This window comes from Hydra vulgaris, chromosome 05, assembly GCF_038396675.1.
Source record: "Hydra vulgaris chromosome 05, alternate assembly HydraT2T_AEP".
Classification (NCBI taxonomy): Eukaryota; Metazoa; Cnidaria; class Hydrozoa; order Anthoathecata; family Hydridae; genus Hydra; species Hydra vulgaris.
In genome coordinates this window covers 45,064,816-45,087,940 of record NC_088924.1, presented here as the reverse complement: position 1 = coordinate 45,087,940, position 23,125 = coordinate 45,064,816, and the positions used below count along the sequence as shown (strand labels likewise).

The window sequence follows — 23,125 nt, the reverse complement described above, 5'->3', positions numbered from 1 at the left end:
TCATCAAAATCAATGTTGTTTGTCACTTCATTTTCAATTGAAATTATAGCCAAACTAGACAAGCGTTCTTGGGCCATTGTTGACCTCATATAGTTTTTTAAGAGCTTAAGTTTACTGAAACTTCTCTCACACGTAGCAACTGTGACTAGTATAGTGAGGAAGATGCGAATAGCAATTGCTGTGTTGGGATAAGCATCGGTCAAAGAATATTTATGAATGAGCTACAAAATGTCGATCGGGCTAGATTTTTCAAAGTTTTTCATCATTGCGGCAGCTTGATATTTAAAGCTTGCCATTTCTGACTGGAAATCGGATGAATCTAAATCCGCCTTGTAAATTTGAAATAAATTTGCAGCTTTTTTCTTGAGTTCATCCACTAAACTTTTAGAGAGTGAATACCCACTGAGGAAGTCAAAATTAGAGGATACAGCAGAGATAGCCCCAAACCGCCACTCAATTTGTGTAATAATGCCGTCAAACACAAGGTTACACTGAGATCCGAATTTTGTTTCTGCTGTGAAAAGATGAGAGTCATCTTCAGCTTCATAAAGTGCCATCCGCTTCACTTTGCGCTTCCTCTTGATTGGAAAACCACCATCAATTCCGCTCGAGTTAGCTTTTTCTGTGCCATCTTTGATAATGTTGTCCACCTCAACACCTCGAAGATTCTGAATGGAAGCCTTCAATCCTTTCATTTTTTTTTGCGGCAATGTCAATGTCAAGTAGTTTGTTTTCCCGGTCAATTAGAGAAAGAATTTGACACCAGATTGGATATCAAACACAAAAAACTGAAATCAATTTGAATGAGAAGTTCTTTTGCACTGCTAACTGTGACAGCATTTGTCATGGGATTGTGGATAATGGATTCCAAAACTTGAAGAACGTCTTTGATTTGTCTGTGCAATGATGTGATTGCTTCTTTTTTGGCAGACCATCTTGTGTCACTGTTTCCCTTTAATGAGATGGTCAACGTTTTCATCAGTTTTTCCCATCTTGACGTGGAGCTTGAAAAAAAGTTAAAGATGGCTTGAACCTTTCCAAAAAACGTAATCATAAGTGGGGAAATCTCAACAGCATGATCACCAACAATTTTTAAAGTGTGAGCTGCGCATGGTCAAATCTTGCTGACTCATTAAGAGAGTGGATGTGTGCTTTGACGCTATTGTATTTTCCAGACATATTGGCTTTATTGTCATAGCCTTGGCCCCGGCAATCGGAAATGTTTAGACCATCCTTCTCCAATTTTTCAGTTATCTCTGTTGCAAGACCTTTTCCGGTCTTTTAGTGAAATTCAATGAAGTCCACAAAGCTTTCCTTAATTATGCAGGTTTCATCACTGATGTGGACATACCTAATGATCTAAGTCATCTGCTCTTTGTGGGAGGTATCTGGAGTGCAGTCAAACAGAACAGAGTAGTATTTAGCTTCTTTGATGTTTGACAAAATGTCGTTCCTGACATTCTGCCCAAGTAACTCAATCAGCTCATTTTGATTTCGAGGAGAAAAGTGGGATGTTGTGGTTTTTTTTGCTTTAACGGACGCAATGTGTTCAGCCACAAAAGGATAATAATGTCTAATCAACTCAATAAAGCTCAGAAAAATGCCACTGTTTTGTTGATCGATGTCTTCTGTTGTTTCCCGAAGAGCAAGATTGTTCTTGACACAGAACAAAATTGCATCAACAATCACTTTCAAGAAGTCTCTCCACTTTTTCATCTCTCCACTGGTAACTCTCTGCAGATCAGAATCCTGGGTCTTTCCTTCCTTAAGGTTTTTTTCAAGAGTTTTCCATTCAGAATAGCATCTTTGGTTTTCATTGCTGTTTTCATGCTCAGGAATTCTTGAGTTTAGTTTTTTCCAGTCACAAAATCCTTTGAAAATTTCTGAAAAATTGTTGTATTTTGTTGTTGAAAATAACAAACAGCAAAAAGAAAATAAAGAATCTTTTTTGTTGCTGTACTGCAGCCAAGTGCGAACAAATTTTTCACCATTGGGATGAATTTTTTCATACCATTTTGAACTGAAGTGTCGCATTCTGTTGTCAAAATCACACAGCGTGTTTGGGAAAAATTCTCTCCTGTCTTGCTCTGGCCCATGCTCAATCAAAAAGCTTCTTGTTTTGTTCGTTATTTTAGGCCATGTAGCTTGGTCCCTGTGTTGAAAATTTTTTTTCGAGGCCACTGGAATTTCTGAGATTTCTGAATGAAGTTCATCCTTGTCCATTTCAGCTGGGCCTGAAAGCTGGGCATTTCCATCTTCCCTTATTGGTTCTGAATCAGTTGTGCAAAATTCTTCTTGACTTTGGCTGATGAAAATCTCCTCTTTCATTAATTCCAAATGATAATCTGAACTTAAGTCAATTGTAGGATCTGTTGAATTGTCATTAACTTCAATACAAATATTCTTTGAAATAATTTGTTTTTCCACTAAGTTTGTTACCAACCACTTTTTGAAACAGTTTTGTAGTTTCTCGTCACTTTCTTGGCGCTGTTTTCTTTTCTTCTTAAATTCAGCACCAGATAATTTTTTGGTTCGATTCATAATAGAATCATAATGTTCAAAAGTTATCAAAGGTATGTTAGTGTTAAAGGGCGCTCATTTGTTCAGTAAATGAGCTTCAATTTTTAGGAGTTTGTGTCAAGAGGCGGAATTTTAATTAATTTTCTTATCAACAGCAGCGACGCCGTAAAAATTTGTTTCATAAACTGATTATTATTTTTTTTAATTTATCAAAATTTGCGCCCTTCCAATTTTGGCGCCTCAGGCCGCGGCCCGGCCGGCCCTGCCCTTGGTACGGCCCTGCACATATGCCAAGTGGATTTTTGAATTACTGCATTTAAATCGATTATTTCACTTTTTTTCTCGCTTAAACATTCAATAATCTTGATGTTTTGCGTCCACAAAAATAACAAATCTTTTTTCTGTTTGTGTTATGATCGCACTTTTTTTTTTTTTTTAGATAATTATATTTATATAAAAAGTGTTTATATATATATATATATATATATATATATATATATATATATATATATATATATATCAAATTCTAATGTTAAATTTTCAAGGTAATATTGATTGATTTTAATAGCATATCACACTTAAATCTACTCATCGTAACCATTAGGGTACATCATACTTCTAAAATTTTTGATATTCAAATCGGCGGATAATTTTTATGGTGTCACTATATGTAAAAATCAACTTCTAAAAAAAAAAATTAAAAAAAAATTAGTTTTACCTTGGTGGGATTGCGGTTTCGAAAAGGTAATATTGCTCATTTATGCATTAATGCAAAAATGCAATGCATTTTTAAATTATTGAAATATGAAACTATTTAGATTTTTTTAATATATATTATCATATGTTGTGAAACGTGATTAATTTTTTTTTCTAAAAAAAAATAAGTTTTCCTGGGCAAAAGGGCCTTAAAAGACTTAAAACAAAAAGTTAAAATATAATAAATGATAAATTTAAATAATTAGGACTTTCATTGGAACTTTTTAATTAGAAATTTTCAGACTTTATTTGTTTGAATGACATTTTTATAGTTTAGCTTAACAACATCGTTTAGCTTAACAACATTAAAAACAAAACAATGTTAAGTTATGATATAGTCATAAAAATGTTTTTGTTTACAACTTTGTTAAAAAAAGGTTACTAAAATTTTTTTTTGATTTTAGCTCGGGCAAAGTTTTTTTGTTATTCATTCGTGCTCTCACAAACCCGTCTCTTTTTCAAAACCACAAACGGAAAGTGCTGCTTCGGTAACTTCTTTTACTGCCCTTTCACATGATTGCGCGTGAAGAGAAAAGTACGGAGCTTCAAAACGAGTGACCAGATATTTGTCAAGATCGTATGTAGTGATTTGGCATACACATTTGGTAAACACTTGTTCTGATATTTTTTCCTTCTCCCAATCTATTAGCTCTTTGATAGACAAAGCTTCTGTGTTAAGAAAAACCTTTTTTCGTGACCTTACAGCTGTGTCTCCGAACGGCGAGGTTTTCCTTATATCTTTAATTTTTTTTATGGCAAACATCCTCGATTCTTCATCTGAGCTTGACAAAAGCGTTAAAATAAGGGATTCCAAGGCTCCATTTTGAATTTATTGTGTGGCAATATTTTGAACTTCATTATCTTGTTTTTTCAGCAGTCACAACAGTCTTACTAAGTGTCTTACCTGGGCCATTTACAATAATGTGTTTTACTTTGATTTCATACCACATGTGGAAAAATGCTTGAGCTACCTATTTAACGATTAAATGAAACTTTCGAAGAACGTCACCAGTAAAAGTGTGATCACACATATAGAAGAAACAGAAAGCTTCTACTGTGGTAAGCCATCTGCTGTGGCAAATATTTCCACACTTTGCTTTAGAAAGATTTATGTTCATCTGCCAAAGGACAAACATTGTACCAACTTATAACAGAGAGCTGCATCTGTTGACATTGTTTTGAGAACTTTTTCAGAAAATTCAATTAAAGGTTCCAGCTGTTCTATAGGTTCAAACGTTTCAAGTCTTTTTATGCTATTGACTTTAGATAAAGCTTTTCCAATAGGGCCAGTAAAGCCTTTGAATTAGTTGGGCCATCCAGTTCAACAATTATGTGCCTCAATGGTAATTCATTACAATGGAGCATACAAATAGACCAGAATAATTTTCTCCCTACTAATTGTTCCAGATTTGACAGAGCTAAAGGTGTTCCCAATTTTAAATTACTCGTTTCCAATTATATTGATGCTTTTGATACTTATAGAGCTAAAAAATGTTTTAGAGATTTACCAAGACAACTTAATAATGAAATTCAACCCATCACTCAAAATAGAATGGCTATTAACTTTAAAACAGTTACCATCAATCAACACACAATTGGATTTTTAAAAAAATTTACACAAAAAAACTATGTTTTTAATGATGGAATATTTACAGACATTCGCGATTGTTATCGATAAGATCCCATAAGAGAAGCAAATTTAAAAGATTAACCAGACCTTGAAAAATTTTGTGGTGATAAACACGTTCATCATTTATTTGATATTTAAAAAAATATTATAAAACAATCCGAACGTTATACTACAATAATTACATATAATAAAGACGTTTTAATACCTTTATTGTATAATTTAAAAAGGTATAAATAATTTTTTTTGGTAAACATTATTTTTTGTAAATGTGGAATTTAATTTATTTGAACAAAAGTTAACTACTAAACAGCTTGAAGCTAAATTAAAAGAAATTGGTTTCGACAATTTTTATTTAAAAGAAAATACAGAGTTGGGAAAAAATTGTGTGTTTACTTCTCGTCTTATTTTTGTAAACATTAACGGACACAATCTCATCCCTGAAAAATTTTTATTTTGTTTACGTACAATTTGTTCAGAAAATTTTATTGAAAATATAAAATGTTTAAGTTTTGTAGGTTGTGATAAAGAAGATGAAAATATAGATATTGATAAATTGAATGACCCGGTGTTTATGTGCAAACTATTACAAGATTTATCTACGGAATGGAAAGAGATTGAAAAAGATGTGGAAGTTTTTTAAACATGGACGAATACGAACTTGATATGGTAGATAAGGATCACAAACGTGACACTGACAAATCTTTTGAAATGTTTAAACGATGGTTTAGTAAAAACCCTGATATGAATTTATTAAATGAGGTTTTGGAAAAAATGGGAAGAAATGATTTAAAAAGAAACATTTTAACACATTATTATTAACTCTATATTTTTATTTATAAAAAAAAATTTAAAAAATTAAAAAAAATTTTTTTTCTTTATTATTAAAAATAGTAAAAAGAAAAATCTACTGAAAGCCAAGTTCAACATGATAAAAAAGATTCAAAATTTTTAACAGACATATTAAAAGAAAAAGATTTTCATAATTTTTATTTTAAAGCAAAATCAAGCAAACCTGATTTTAACAGTAAAACCAATCCAAATATTTCGAAAATTTAATTTCGCATTTTTAAACCTTCAAAAGATGTTTATCCTGAAAATACGATTATTACTGGTCCTACGAATAGTGGAAAATCAACAATGGCGCGTCAATTACTAAAATTGGGCAAATTTCCAGATGCTGAAATGTTGTTTATTATGTAAATGAGAGAACCTAGCGAAGCACAACATAAGACATGGCAAGATATTATTAATTCACCTAAAAACAACTTAGAAGCCTATGATATTTTAAATGCAGACAGTCCTGAAAATTTAGACACATTTATTCAACGTGCAATCAGTTTTTCAAAAGATAAATATGGTAAACAAAACAGTGATCACAGATTATTAAAAACAATCCTATTATTTGACAATATCAGTATATTTTGTTTAAAAAGTCAACAATATGTTAGTGCGTGCTCCAGCGGATCTCATCACGGTGTTGATACCATTACTGTTTTTCACTCTGTACCTTCTAAATCCATTTAAGCATGGAATAATTTAATTTCTCATAATAAATGTATTATATCCTTTGACAATAATACTGAAATTGAAAACATGTAAAAAAGTGATTTTTCATCTGCTAGAAAAATGCATCACGCCACTAGTGATTTGCTTAAAAAAGAAACATCAAATCCACACGGTCCTATAGCTTTTTTAAAAAAAATTGTTTAGTTGCAAGATTGAGAACAAATATTACTCATTTCAAGAAAGAAAAAGTATATATTCCCGTAGATGCGCAAGGTAAATTAGACTTTAATTAGAACGATATGAGTGTCAACAAAAAAATTATTAGTTTTCAATCATTTCCATATATAAAAACTACCAACTTTAAAAACCTTTATTACTTAAAATCACATCAAAATTACTATATTCAAGCAAAGGAGAAGGAGAACATTGCAGCGAAGAAGAGAAAAGTGTTATAAATAACGAACAAAACAAGAAAAAAAATAATAAAGCCAGAGTAAAAGAGCTGCTTTATTACTTGATGAAATAAAAAGAAGAAAACGCTATGGATTATGTAAATCTACAGACGATTCTTCAGACTCTTATAATGTTAATATGGCATAGTTTCATGTGAACTAAAGAGAATCAACTGACTGTGAATGATTGGAAAAGCGATAAACTTTTTCAACTTTTACAAAACGATTATGATGAATGTAATCCAAACCAACATATGTCAAGCTATGAGACAAAAATAGCTGTTCGTGGACAAATCATTATACCTAAAGTAAACAGACAAAAAAATATTGATGAAATGAAATGCAAATATAAATCAAAGAAATTTTAACTCGATTTAATGCTCTCAAAACGTTAAAATGTGAACTCTTACCAGGTCATAAAAGACGACAAATTAAAAATGCGTTTCATGATTATGTATACATTATAATTAAACTTTTTGTTAAAACCAACTTATATCTCTATCTCAATTTAACAAAAATGGAAAAATTATTGTAAAAAAAGAAAAAATGAAAGAGAAAAATTAAGCGATATCGAACTTTGTTTCCAATCATTATGACGAATTAAAAGACTATTTCAACTCCACTCGCTTTAAATTTTTTAACGAAATTGTAAATTATTACTCATAAAATAATTTCATTCAATACAATACAACTTTAAAAAACTGTAATATATTTATAAAGACAACAATTTGATATTGACTATATGAAAGAATTGTATTGTCAAAAAGAAAATTTGTTTATATAAGAGGTATGAATAGATAAAAACCATAAGATTTTTACAGCTCATCCTTGTTAACTTTACGTAAAGTTTTGTCCCAAAATGCCTATAATACAGACGTTCACAACAAAATGAAACTTTTTTAGAAAAACAAGATGAAGAAAAAAACTAGTTCTCTTGAAAATAATACAACAGAAAATTCAAATATTTCTAATATAACTGAAAGTTATGATTTACCACATTCACTTATTTATGCAGATCCCATCAATGCAGAAAATAAATTTGAGGGCAAAATACGATTTCAACAAAATTTAAACAAATTGATACCACTCATTACACTGCTAGATAGTGATTTAGCAACTTCGGTGATTACAGACAATCCTCGGAATTAGGAAAAATGAGGTTGGCAAAAATTTGCCGACCTTAATCTTTTACATATTGGCATCAGGTCTTCAAAAGTTATTTAATACAAAGTTCTTACCATAAAACATAGAAACGAGGTAGGCAGCTTTTTGCCAACCTAAAACACTTTCAGGTTGGCATTTAGGTCGGAATTGCCAAATGCCAACCTTAATTCCGAGGGTTGTATAGATCAAGCTCTGATCTATACAATGATCTGAAACGAGCTCTGGACAGATTTTCGCGTTACGGTAAGGAAGGAGGCGTGAACTTCCTGGTTAAATGCACTTCCGCGGTGCTCTGTGACAAGACCGTTAGGACTTCTTGGGGCACCTAAAATAAAAATTAAAAAAAAAAAAAAAAAGAAAAATGGAAACTTTATTCTAATGTAGGCGGCATGCCTATGCATTTAGTCAAATATTAAATCAACACAGACAAAATGAGTTTAACGCTCAAGTCGATCAAAGAAACATAAGTGAAACATTACGAGCAATGCGTAATTTAAAAATAATTTACTCCTCAAGAACCCAATACTTTAGATCAAATGCCGCCCTCATTGATACAAACGAGTTTAAATCAGTTACCTCGTTCAACTGTTGTAAATGAAAGTCAACCATCGAACAAAAAAATGTAGGTTGTAACACCCATTTGTAAATTTTAAATTTTTCACGAACCGCCAAATATGTCAGAAGTTACAAATTTAGTTTACAATAACTAAGAAATAAAAAAATTGGATCGGTTAGGAAAATATTTGATCGAAATGTGTCAAAACCAAATTAAATTTCAATTTGGAACACATCAAATTTCATTACGTATTTATAAACCTTGAAACGAAAATGTGACTTTAAACAATTAAAAAATGTGTATTTTAGATTTATCCAATGTTGTAAATGTAGAAGAATTATTATATAGTATTATTCTAAATGTTTCCAATTTAGCATACGATAAAATAAACAATCCCAAACAATATTCTTAACAGGTTAATGAATTTTTCAATTTACTTACATCATCTTATAGTGTGAGTAGTATGCGATTTTTAGCTGATTATTATCAAATCAAATAACTTACTCTTGCAAAATTGTGGAATTTTATTTAAAATATAACATTCCTTTTGTAATGAAACTAAATTAACACCCAAAGGTTCTTACATTGCGACTTTATCAAGTCAACCTTACACTGTCATAACTTTTGGTTTTTTAGAAAGCGAGTCGTTAACAGATAAAAGTTTTTCAGAGCAACAAACCTATGAACTGTTAGAGGCTACTAAATATTTTTGATAATGGACGGGTTATTCAATACGGTGAAATTTTTCGAGGTGATCAATTTGATATTTTAAAAGAATTTTTTCAAAGTAACAGTTTTTTATTTACAGACAGATATATTTAAAGTCGAATGATTGACAATTATAATGAAAAAAGCTGTAAGTAATGGTGCTACAGGTGAAACAATGCTCTACCTTACATTCAAAACTTTTTTTTCAAAATGTACTTTTTTTACCTTTTCGAGATGTGGACAAAGTTGCTGTTTTAAAAGAAAACGTCATACAACATTGTCAACAATGAGGTCTGAACCCCTTTTTACTACATATGATTTCCAACTCAAATCATTCAATATTATATGATTTCAAACTCAAATCATATAATATTGAAGCATCCATAGAACAAAAATCTTTGATAAAAATGATAATGGGTACATTGTATAAATCTCGTTTAAAAACGTTGTTAATATCTTATAAAAACTGTTTTGATATTGATTCTCATAAAGTGAGCATTAAAAATTTTGCTTTTTTTTTAAAAGTGACTACAAAATTACCAAAATATATTAATTAATTTGTTTATCAGAAAGCCATTTTAAATAAGCCAATATTATCTTCTCCAAAATTGAAAAAGCAATTATTAGTATCATACACGCCTGAATCTATTGCGTCTCACTCTACACCAAAATCAATATCACCAGTAATTTCAGAAACTAAAGTAGAAGAACCATTGGGTGCAACTGCTTTACCTACAGAACCCTCATCCATTATTGAAACAACCGTAGATGAAAACACAAAATCAGCTGAAAAGTTAAAGTGAAGAACTTAAGAAGTTAAAGAAATGAAAACTATTGATACTAGAAAATTTGATTTGAGAGATAGGAAAAGATGAACGATGCTTTAAGAGACAACATTGATCAACTTGTAGAAAAACAGCTTTTAAAATTACCTAGTCGATTATTTGGATTGGCAGACGTACCCAAAATTAAAAAAGTATTGTTACGCTTTAACACTAGAAAAAAATCCTTCAGACATAAAATTTCATGAAGAACTTGTTCCGTTATTCAAAAATTTGATTTTTGAAAATTGGGAAGGTATGATTACTGCTTGGTCCTATTAAATTTTACTTTTTCAAAAAGCAGCAGACTCTAAAGTAAAAACACAAGTACCAAGAAAACCTTACGTTTATGAAACTCATCAATATTCTTATAAAAATCCTCATAAACATTTTCAAGCTGATTTGGCCAATATAATTAGTTTTAACTTAAATTTTAGTCCTCATCGCCCTGATTTTTGTTTAATTGTTGTTGATGGAATATCTGGAAAAGTGTTTTAACGTGCAACGAGTAAAAAAAGTGAAGATAAAGTAGTTTTAAACATATTATTAAGACATTCATCGAGCTGACAAAATCTATTTATTTGCAAACTAACCAAGGTACAGAATTTTTTAATAACAAAATGGACGAATGGTGAGAAAAAAAAAATCATCATTTTCATTCTAAAAACTACGGAAAAACATATTTAGCAGAATCGGTGATTGGGCGAATAAAGTTATTATAATAATAATTAAGAAAGCTAGAAGAACTTAAAAAAAACTGTTTTTACAATAAACAAATTGAACAAAAATTAAACGAAAAGGAAAAAGTGACTAGCGGAAATAGTCCGGAAGAATCGGATGCTGACAATGCCGAGGGGAAAGCTTTACGTATGTATGGCCAATATGCCAACAGTAAACGCCATCAATACAATTTTTCTTCCAATTTTTTGCATCGAGTAGGGAAAAATACAAAAACCAAAAATAAAAATTTTTAAAACCTTTGTCTATTAGAATAGAATGTTACTTGAAAAAACACAAAAAAGATGCTCAAGATACTTTTAGTAAATCAACAATCCGCGATCGTCCATATTAGAACAATGCAAAAAAAGTCATTATTATGAAAGTATCCGAACGCTACAACCCTTCAGTACAAGGTTACCTACGCGTTTATATTTATAAAATTGGATTAGTAGATAATTTAAATACAACATACAAAGTAATGCGAGAAGATTTATATCCTAATAATGAAGACTATGAAGACATTTATTTTAAAAACTTTAATGAATACGTCAAGACATTTTATAAATCTTTAAAAAAATCTTTGCAAGAAAAAAGAAAAATAAAGAAAAAAAGGAACAATTTGACTTTTGATGATGTTTTAGATGTTAATAAATATGACTGTAGTACTCATTATTATAGCGAAATTAAAAAGAAAAATGAACGGAGTTCTCATTACAATGTTTTAAACGATTTTACTTTACCTTTGTCCACCAATGATTAAGACCAACCTACTTTTAAAATTATTACGATTATGCATTTGGTAGGAATGGATGTTTATACTAATTTAACTCGTGTAGACGAGTCCAATTGGTCTGAAAACAATGATGGATTAAGATTGGAATCCAAACCTACAATAAAACAAATGATAACAGACATTCAAAACGATATGATAAAAATTATAAACAAAACAATGCCTTTTTATCTTGTGACCAAAAAAATAGTTTTGTATTGCAAATCATGAATTTTTAGCAGGAGAAAGGTTTCCGGGTTTAGAGGTGATCAAGATGGACATTTCTTTTTTAGCAATATATTAGCTACCTTAGCAGTAAGTAAACTATTTGACGCAGATACATCATCTCATCAAAACGATATTTTTTTATCAGACAACTAACACATTTTAATTTCACTTTAAACAGAAGGCTTATATTTAACAAACTTTTTACAAATTATCAAATCAAAAATGATATCATTTTTAATCAAAAATATTTCAATATAAAATATTTATTTGATCCCAACACACAGTTTCATCTTTTAACTAATATAGAGTTTTACAAATTTTTAAAGTTAAGTATTGAAAATAGCAATGTTAAGCAACATTTACAAAGTTACTCTAACGTTAACTCTAACGTTAACGCAATTATAATTTCGTTTGGTATTTTAAGAAAAAAATAAACGATAATAATCTGTCCGGTCTTATCAATCGGATACTGGAACAGCAGACTCTGAACGAGGATTATCCTATTTTGGTTCTTTTACAAACCAAACAACAAGTGACATTTTTTCCTTAGCAGATTCGCTTTTATTATTACATTACGATTACAATGAGAAAAAGTAAGATATGATAGTTTATACAATTTTCCCTTATCGAATCTAACCAGCAAAAAATTTTTAATCTACATCAAACATCCTAATGTAGCTCCTAGTGATACCTAATCTTACTCCCAAAAAAGTCATCATTCTGAACGGTAAATAATTGTTCAATGTTGCGGCGAACAGTCGCGTTTTATTGCAAAGAATTCTTTTTTTTTTTTTTTACAAATTTAAAAAAAATTTTAAATTGTTAAAATTTTTAAAAGTTAAAACTTGTCATCAACGTAATTGTTAAATATGGCAGTTACAATTAGCGAAATAAGAAATATGTTTAGAGAAATATTCGCTGAGTATAAGAAAGACATAGAGTTACTAATAAAACAACAAGAAGAAAACGTTCTTAAAGTCATTAGTGCAAATGCAAAGATAAGGATGTATTTGATATAAAAGAAAGCTTAAATTTTCACGAAGAACTCATTGAAAAAAAGATTAAAAATAATATTGAATTTATCGAGAAAGAAAGAGTTTCTAAAAATGCAGCACACAAAAATATAGAGTTTACCGACCTTAAAAATAAACTAAGAGATATTGAAGATCGGTCACGAAAAAAATAATCTCAGGATTAATGGACTGAAAGAAAACGAAAATGAAACAGGGACGGAAAGTGAAACAAAAGTGATCAAACTGTTTGAACAGACTTTATAGGTAAAAAATGTTAAAATTGAACGAGCGCATCGCTGCGGACGTAAAGATGCAAAAAATTCACAAACAATCATGATAAAACTTTTAGATTACAAAGATAAAGTAGAAGTTTTAAAAAATTCTTTTAGATTAAAGGGTGAAAGTATTTTCATTAATGAAGATTTTTGCTACAAAACTAATGTAATAAGAAAAGAATTGAGAGAAAGAATGAAAACTGAAAGGCAGCAGGGAAAATTTGCATATATATCCTATGATAAGCTAATTGTGCGCGATTTCAAAAACACCGTGCCAAGAACGCAAGAGTTAAGTTTTATTGTTTTATTTGCAATTTTTTGTTTATACAAATCCTTTTTATTTTCTATTATTATTATTTTATTTTATTTAAAAACAAATAAACAAAAAATGGAAGAAAACTTATTAAATAAATTTTTTGATGAAAACATCATTCTCAGGGACGAAGATGACTCTGATAATTTTAATCAACAAATATTTGAAAGTCAATACTATACAGTTTTTGAATCTTTCCAATATTTACAAAAAAAGGAAGTTTTTTTTTCAATTTTAAACATTAATGTTCGAAGTTTAAAAAAAAATTTTGAAAACTTTAAGTTTTTGTTGGATGGATTAAAACATGACTTTAAAATTATTTGTCTTACGGAAACTTGGTGTAAGTGCGGTGAAACAAATGCGGAATTTGAACTAATTAATTACAAATCAGTTCACCAACCACGTAATTTTGGTATTGGTGGGGGTGTAAGTGTTTTTATCCACAACTCAATTAATTATAGTTTACGTAATGATCTCTGTGTGAATGAAATAGATTGTGAGTCATTATGTATTGAATTAAAAAATAAAAACACAAAAAACATAATTGTAAATGCGACATATAGACCACCATCAGGTAATTCAAAAATATATAAAACTCATCTGAAATCATTTATAACAGCTATCAATAAAACGCGAGATTATGTCTTTTTGGCTGGTGATCTAAACATTGACCTAAAAAAACATGCTTCAAATAATAATGTAAAAAATTTTATAAACAATCTTCTTCAAAATAACTTAATTCCCACAATAAACAAGCCAACTAGAGTGACTAACAACTCTTCTACACTTCTTGATAATATAATAACTAATAACTTCCATAATAGTCGTCTTCACACAGGTATAATCAAAACTGACTTATCAGATCATTTCCCAACATTCTTAGTTACTAATAACATAATAAATAATAACACTCTTTCTAAAACTACCATATTTAGGCGACAGATCAATGAAAACTCTGTAAAACAGTTTCAAAACCTTTTAAGAAACAACTTTGATTGGAATCTGGTATTGCAATCAAACGATGCTAACAACTCATACCCAGATAACACACGTACATCGGCCCGACGTCTTACCGATGTCTTTTATATCAACTATAAATCGGCATCGTTTTACTTCATCGGGCCGATGTTCGCCCGATATGCAAAATAAATTTACTAATGTTCCATTGCTTAAAAACGTTGGCTTGATGTCTGCGAAAGTACAGTAAAATTATCTGCAATTTGAATGTTTACTTTGCGCAAACCTAACGATACTAATGTCGATCATAACAATACACATGTGCGCTTAAAATGACGCATTTCATATATTTAAGGTTTTCTAAACCCGCGTTTGTATATTTTAGCAGAAGTAAATTCGTTTGTATATTTTTAGCTGAAATAAATTACATTGTACAAAACACATTTGTTTATCGTTTATTAAAAAAAATTTATTTTGCATACTTTAAAACACGTTTGTATATTTTTTACTAAAGACGTTTTTATATTTCTGGATTAAATTTGATTTAAAGGTCTTAAAAATTTCTAAAAGTTATAAAATCCACCATTAAGTTTTTTTGTACTTATTATTATTGTTACTATTATTGTTAATAATAATAATAATAATAATATTATTATTACTATTATTATTATTATTATTATTGTTATTGTATATATATATATATATATATATATATATATATATATATATATATATATATATATATATATATATATATATATATATATATATATATATATATATATATATATATATATATTCTTTCTTTTATACAATATTAATATAATATATAATAAAAAAGAAGATATAAAATGAAAAAAGTAAAAACTGAATCTTATTGGACACGTGCTCGACATGTTAAAAAACTTGCAAAGAAATTTTATTTGTTGCAATGGCTGATATAGATAGTATATCTGCTAATACAATAAATACGATAAGTATTTCTAATGAAAGTTGCTGTGTTGCAGATAGGATTAATAATAATAATGATAGTAATTTTTTAAACATTGGTGAATATAAGACGAGGGAGTTAGACAATGATTTTGATATATGTGATAATAATACCTATTATAATGTATGTAATGACAGTAACGTAGAAACTATTAAAGAAGTTAATGATATTGAACATTCATTAATTGAACAACTCAGTAGTTGGGCTGTTTTATTTGACAGAAAAAGTATTGCTATAACTGCTCTGTTAAAACTGCTAAACAATTATCTCAATGAATTGCCATTAAATGCTCGCACTCTTTTGCACACACCACGAAATAGTTCTGTTGTTGCTCTTAGAAGTGGAGGAGAGTATTTGCATTTAGGTATCCAATATGGAATTGAGGATTTATATAGAAGTGGGGAACTTACACAATGCAACAAACTGCAATTGCAATTTAGTATTGATGGTCTTCCTTTGTTTAAGAGTAGTAGCTCTTGTTTGTGGCCTATTTTATACATCGTAAGACAGAGTAAAAAAAAGAAGCCTTTTGTTGTAGGCATATATAGTGGTAATAGCAAACCAGTAAATTTAACTGATTATTTTGAACAGCTTGTAATAGACTGTAAGAAGTTAGTCAGCCATGGATTGTTAATTGCAGGTGAACATTATGAAATTGCTTTGCATAGTTTTGTATGTGATGCCCCTGCTCAAGCTATGATCAAATGTATAAAATCACTTTGGGTGTGATAAATGCAGTAGATAGAGAATAGAATGGAAAGGTTATACTTCAGGAATTAAATGCACCATTGAGAACTGATGATCAGTTTGACAGGCAAGTAGACGAAGATCATCATTTAGGGCTTTCACCACTTAGTGCATTACCGATTGGCATGGTATCAAGTTTTTCCCTTGATTACATGCATTTAGTGTGTCTAGGAGTTGTTCGAAGACTTTTGCTTTGTTGGTTAAAGGGTCCTAAAAGTATTAAATGCTCAGCTCAGCAAATTACATTACTCTCTTCCTTAATGGTGGGGTGTGCTGCCCACATGCCTACAGAGTTTGCCAGAAAGCCTAGATCTGTGTCTGAACTTATGAGGTGGAAGACAACTGAACTGAGACAGTTTCTTCTTTATACTGGTCCCGTTGTACTGCGTGACGTTTTATTTTTGTCTGTAGCAATTTCTATTCTAGCAAGTCCACAATTTTGTAGGCAGTATTTAGATTACGCAAAACAACTTCTTATTGTATGTGTAGAAAATATGAAAGTTTTATATGGTACAGGCATGCTTGTATACAATGTTCATTGTTTAATTCATTTGGCTGATGATGTAAAGAACTTTGGCCCTCTAGATAACTTTTCTGCTTTTCCATTTGAAAATAAGCTAGGTACTCTAAAAAAACTTTTTCGCAAGCCGTTATTTATTTTAAAACAGGTTGAGAGGCGTTTAGAGGAGAGACGAAATAGTAAAAAAACTTTGTTGCCTGTCAATAAAAAACTTTATAAACCACAAAAAGAACACAATATTGGACCAGTGGCTTTTGGTGAAATTTGTTTAAAACAATATTGTAAATTCAGTCTTCCATATCGATTAGTTTTGTCAACATCTCCAGGGAATAATTGCTTTTTAAAGTTAAATGGACGGCCATGTTTGGTACGCAACATATTGAGTTTGGACCAGTTTAAATATAAATTAATTGTTGAACTTTTTAAACTTATTGAGGATTTCTATATATCACCTTTGCCATCATCTACTTTAAATGTCTTACATGTTTCCAATCCTTGTGGTTCTTATGAAACTATTAACAGTGATGATTTTTATCAAAAATGTGTATGTTTGCCTTATGGAAACAATTCATATGTTATTATACCTTTTTTACACACAATTTTTTAATAGACTCATAAAAGTTTGTACAACTGATAATTTAGTTGTAATATTAGAAAATACACCTTTTTGTAAATGCAACATTAATGCTGTGTGACCAATTTTATTTTAATTTTTTAGTATAAAAAATAAATGAATGTATATGTATACACTTTTTTGTGTATACACTTTACTTTTATAAATATGTAATATATTAGCATGTTTTCCTTTTGGTTCATAATTAGAGGTTCTTATATTTTGTTGTGAATTATTTTCCTAATCTAAATCAAGACATAATCAACCATTTTGGATCTCAAAAGCACCTTTATGGTGCCCTGGAGTTCCTAAAGGCATGTTTTTTAAAAGAATTAACAACTTCGATGACCAATAACAATGCATAATTTAAAAAACTTTTTTTTATTTTCTATCCACCTTACTTATATTTTGAAAATATTTCACTTGTACATATGTATTACAAATTTTTACATTTCTCTGCTATAATTATTTCTGATTATATTTATTGTTTTTTTGTAGTGTTTAAATATACTACTGTTGCATAAATTACATTACAAATTTTTTTTTGCTGCATACTAGTAAATAAAAAGTAAGTGGGTTTTATAATTGACCAAGACTGTGTTTATGACCTTTGTTGAAATAAATACTAATTTCATTAGTTCATCGATTTATTATTGAAACCATCTGGAAAATGTTTAAGGTTTGTTAAATTTATACCTCTTTTTTTTTAATTTTATCATTTCTTATTTTTTTAAGTTTTTATTAGTTATTGAGTATACAATTTAGATATAAATTTTTAAATAAATATTATATATACTTTTTTGTGTGTGCCTTTTCCATTCTCTTTAGTTTTCATAACAGATGATAACTTTTGTAACAGATAATAATTTAAACAAAGTAAATAAAAAGTCAAAAACTATTAAATTGAAAAAGAATATTCTTTGCTTCTAATATAAATGCATGATAATGTTATATATTTAGTCAATGCCCAAATCTATATTATGTCAGTCACTTGGTCACTTATGCATAAATATTTTATTGATGCCCCCTAAGTAATCACAGTTAACATTACTTGATGTATTTTCTTAGTTAAAGCTGATGTATTTTAATATATGAAGAATGATGTAATGTAAATGTATTTTATTAGTATGCAGAAGTCATTTTTCAAACAAGCAATGGAGAAGAGGTAGATGCTGTGCCATTGTTTTGGCTTTCACAGGGCCGAACATGTTGTGCTTGGCCTCCTAAATCTACACCAACTCATATGATTGTAAAGGCAGTCAAGTCATTGTAAATACCTGAAACAGATTGGTTACAGTTTACTGTCAGGTGTCTTGGAGTATATGGTTAGTATATATGTTTACTTTTTTTTATCAAGTTAAATTTATTGCAAAAGACATTGTTATATCTACTTAGCTGTTGTGAGTATTGTTATTTACAATTAAATGGTGTATTCACAGCTAATGTCACATAAATGTCTTCACAGCATTATTAAAATCATTTAATGGCTTTTCTATGTTTATTTTTAAATAAATGTATATATTTTTTATTATTAAATATATTATATAATATAATAAAATATTAGGTATACTAAAAAAAATTGCATTATTTTAAATTTTATTATTTTATTTTATTTTGAAGAAGAATACGAGGCTGCTAGGAAAAAAGCCAAAAAGGGAGAGATAACATCTGATTTAGACACAGCTACATCTGAAACAGAAAAGATGAAATCTGAAAAACGAAAGAAAATGAGTGTTGATGATTTTCCTAATGAAGATGATGTTTACATAAATACCCGATATATGAATATGAATAACGTAGGCTTAAGCATTGATGTTAATCAAGTAAAGTCAAAAAAGAAATCAAAGACTAATAAAGATAATTTTGATAATTTTGATAATTTTGATTTTCAAATGTCTAATAAATGTATTTTGAAAAATAAACCCAATACTTAAAAGCTTTTACTGCCCCCTCAACCACCCCTTAGTTATGCATCTGATCAGAGATCTTATCAGAACAATTGTCAGTTTGAATCTTGTATGGCATCAACTTTAGCACCTGAACAACCTGTTTTACGACATAAACCACCTTTTAATACCGCAAGATTCCTTTTTGCAGATACACAAATAATGCATAACTCAACTATGCATTTGAATTCTATGGAATCTAGTTACAATAGCCACGAAATAGTCAATCAGAAATGATATAAAGATGAAAAAGAGCCGCAAGATTTTATTTCTAAAATTTCAAGTGTTTTAGAACACCTCAATCGGAAACCACAAATTATCTACCACGCACTGAACAGGCAGTTTATGGAAATTTATATGTTTTTTATAAAGTTTATTCAGAAAAATCGCTTGTAATAAATAATGTGTGATAAATTATTGAGGATCAAATAAATTAGTTAAGTAAAAGAAGTAGTTAGGAAATAAATCTGGTTTTGTTAAATTTAAATTTGTAATTTAGTTTATTAACATATTTTTGACTATAAAATTTAATTTTAAAAAATACCATTATTAGGATGATAAAAATTTATAATTTGTAATTGATGGTCATAATTTATAGGTGATGTAATTAAGTTGCTTGTGGAAGTTAAAAAGCAGAATGATGACATAAAGGCTCAAATTCAATATCTTTCACAGCACAAAATGTGATTTTGAAGCATCTTAATTTACAAGTTCAGGGAGTTAATTCAAAGTTGCCTGAAAATTTAAATTTGTCATTGCAAACATTCGAACAAGTGCAAAGTTTTGAAAAAAAATTGAGACTATCCGCACTAGACAAGTTACAATTAGTAAGTTTTTTAATATAGTGACAAACTTTTAACATTTCTAGTGTAAGTTTAAATTATATACTTTATTTAGACTCAACATCTGGGTCTTCAGGGAGGTGCTACAGTGAAGGAAACTGTCAGGAGTGTTATGAAACTGATGAATTGGCTAACAAATTTAATTTCATGGGACATGGAAACAAACACGCCTTTTCAGCCTTTCATATTAAGGACATTTTTGTGGTTAGTAAACATTTCTAATCCTATTATTTGAATTTATTGATATTTTTTGTTATTAATCTTTGTAAAAGAGTATCTTTGACGTTAGACTGGTTTGCATATAGTTGTGCAATAATTGTTTTTTTAAATTTTGCAAAAAAAAGTGTAAATTGATATAAAATTAAACATGATTTACTAAAAGTGGAAGTTTCCTTAACTATAATGCATTGTTGCATAACAGTTATACTTTTAAGTAATATTGCATGAAATTGTTTGGTTATACTGAGTTAAGCATATACTATACATAACAAAAGTTCCACACATTTTGTGCATACACAATATGCCAAATGGCGTATACTGATTTGTGACCTGTTATTAATCTCTTAAAGGAGTTTTTGTCTTGCGCTAAGTATTATTAAAGTAAATTTTGATTAAACACGGTGTGATTTTAGTAGTATATGTTTGATTAGTGATTTTAGTAGTATATGTTGTTTGTTTTGAATATGAGGTGATTAAAGTATATTTGTATAAATTTGTATATTGTACATATTCCGTTCACGCAAATTCCATGATAAAAGATGCCAATAATGCTGAAATTGAGTCGGCTATAAAAACGTGGCTTTGAGTTTCATTGGATAGAGATGGAGATTGTAAAAAAAGAGCCGAGGCCCAAACTAATGCAAAAGCCTTTTAGCAATTGTTACTAAAAAAATGTTATAATTTTACTATTTCGTTTTTCAAAAAGTTTTGTTTTGTTTGTAAGCATACGTTTTTATTTTGTACATACTTAACTTCTTTATTGCTTAACTTTTTATTTTATTTAACGCGTAATTATGGTAATGTTTTACTATATTGTCAGTTATATTTTTATTTTATTATTCGATGTTATTATGTTACTAAAAATATTACTAAAAACTGTCAAATTTTATTATTTCGTTTTGTATTTTATCCAAAATATGTAAAAATTACATATGAACCAAAATGCAGACGCCGTGCCGATGTTATTTTAACGTTTTGTTTACGTTCTACCGATAAGCAGCCGCCCGTCAAAAAGATGTAAAAATTACATCTTTAGTCAATCAAATACGGACGTCACGCCGATGCCTTTTTGACATTTTTGTTTACGTCCTGCCTATGAGCAGCCGCCCATCAAAAGCATGTAAAAATTACATTTATAAGCCGAATGTAGACGTCGCGCCGAAATCGGCCCGATGCCTATGTGTTATCTGGGTATGATCTATTTCTAAGTCAATTCTGCAAGCAATATGAAACAGCGTTTCCTGAAAAATAAATTATTGTGAACACAAAAACAGTTATGACTCCATGGATGTCTAATGGGTTACTAAAATCCTCAAAAAGAAAACAAAAATTATATGATAAATACTTAAAAAAAAAACTTATAAAAACAAAATGACATATAAAAACTACAAAAATGTATTCAAAAAAACAAAAAAATCTCTAAAAAGAGTATTTATGCAAAACAATTAGACAAAGCAAGCGGAAACACCAAAAAACTTGGCATGTAATTAAAGAAGTAATTGGCAAAAATAAATTTGCGAGAAACACTCTGCCAAAAAAAATAACAGTTGATGATAAAAATATTTATGATAAATCAATTATTGCTGAAAAAATAAACAGTTTTTTTATTAATGCTGGTCCAAATTTGGCATCAAAAAGTCCTCTGAATTCAAATTCATTTGAGTCTTATTTAAAAAATTACGATAAAGTTATGGATGAACCTAATCTTAAATTAATTGAATTGCGAACCGTCTTTTATAATCTTAAAAATAACAAAGGGCTGGATTTGATAAAACTAACGTTAATGTTGTAAAATCTGTTAATCATATAATCGAACCTCTTTTGTTTCACATCTTTTATCTTTCTTTTAAAACAGGTATTGTTCCGGAAAAATTAAAAATTGCACGAATCACACCAGTTTTTAAGACTGGCGATGACTCTATTATTTCTAATTATAGACCTATATCTATATTACCGTGTTTCTCAAAATTGCTTGAAAGAATAATATACAACAGGCTATTTAATTATTTATCAGAAAACAATATGTTGTACTCAAAACAGTTTGGTTTTAAGAAAAAATGTTCCACTGAACATGCAGTGATTGATGTAGTCAATCAAATAACAAACGCATTTAGTACTATCTACTTTACATTAGGAGTTTTCATTGATCTGTCAAAGGCTTTTTATACTGTAAACCATAACATACTAATAAAAAAACTTGAATATTATGGAGTAAAAAATAATAACTTACTTTGGTTCAAAAGCTATTTGACCAATAGAATGCAATTCATCCAATATGCGCAAAAAAAACAATTCCATATGCTGTAACTTGTGGTGTCCCCCAGGGCTCTATTTTAGGACCCTTATTATTCTTAGTAGATATAAATGATTTAAATTTAGCAACACACTTATTAAACTGTATTCTTTTTGCAGATGACTCCAATCTTTTTTTTTTCCATGGAGATTTTAAAACACTTTTTGAAACAGCTAACGAAGAGTTGGGTAAGGTTAATGAATGATTTATAAGTAATAAACTGTCTCTAAATGTGGATAAAACCAAATTTATTTTATTTCATAAAGTAAATAAATTAGAAAACATTCCCATTAAACTCCCAAATCTAATAATCAATAACGCTAACATTAAAAGAGAAACTTCAGTAAACTTTTTGGGCGTAATATTAGATGAACATTTACGTTGGAGTGATCATATAAAAAGCATTGAGAAAAAATTATCAAAAAATATTGCCATGATATATAGAGCTAAACCATTTCTAAATAATAAATCTTTAAAAAGTTTATATTTTTCTTTCATTCATTGTCATTTGATTTATTGTAATATTGCATGGGCAAGTACAAATCATACAAAATTAAAAAAATTGT

General features: G+C 29.1%; 1 protein-coding gene across 1 annotated transcript; it reads right to left on the bottom strand.

Moving 5' to 3' along the window:
• Positions 1-1,359: 1,359 nt before the first annotated feature.
• Positions 1,360-2,541, bottom strand: LOC136080423 (zinc finger MYM-type protein 5-like). The gene has a single exon (XM_065797044.1). It carries the CDS (start codon positions 2,539-2,541, stop codon positions 1,360-1,362), a length of 1,182 nt encoding a protein of 393 aa, XP_065653116.1.
• Between the last annotated feature and the right edge of the window lie 20,584 nt (positions 2,542-23,125).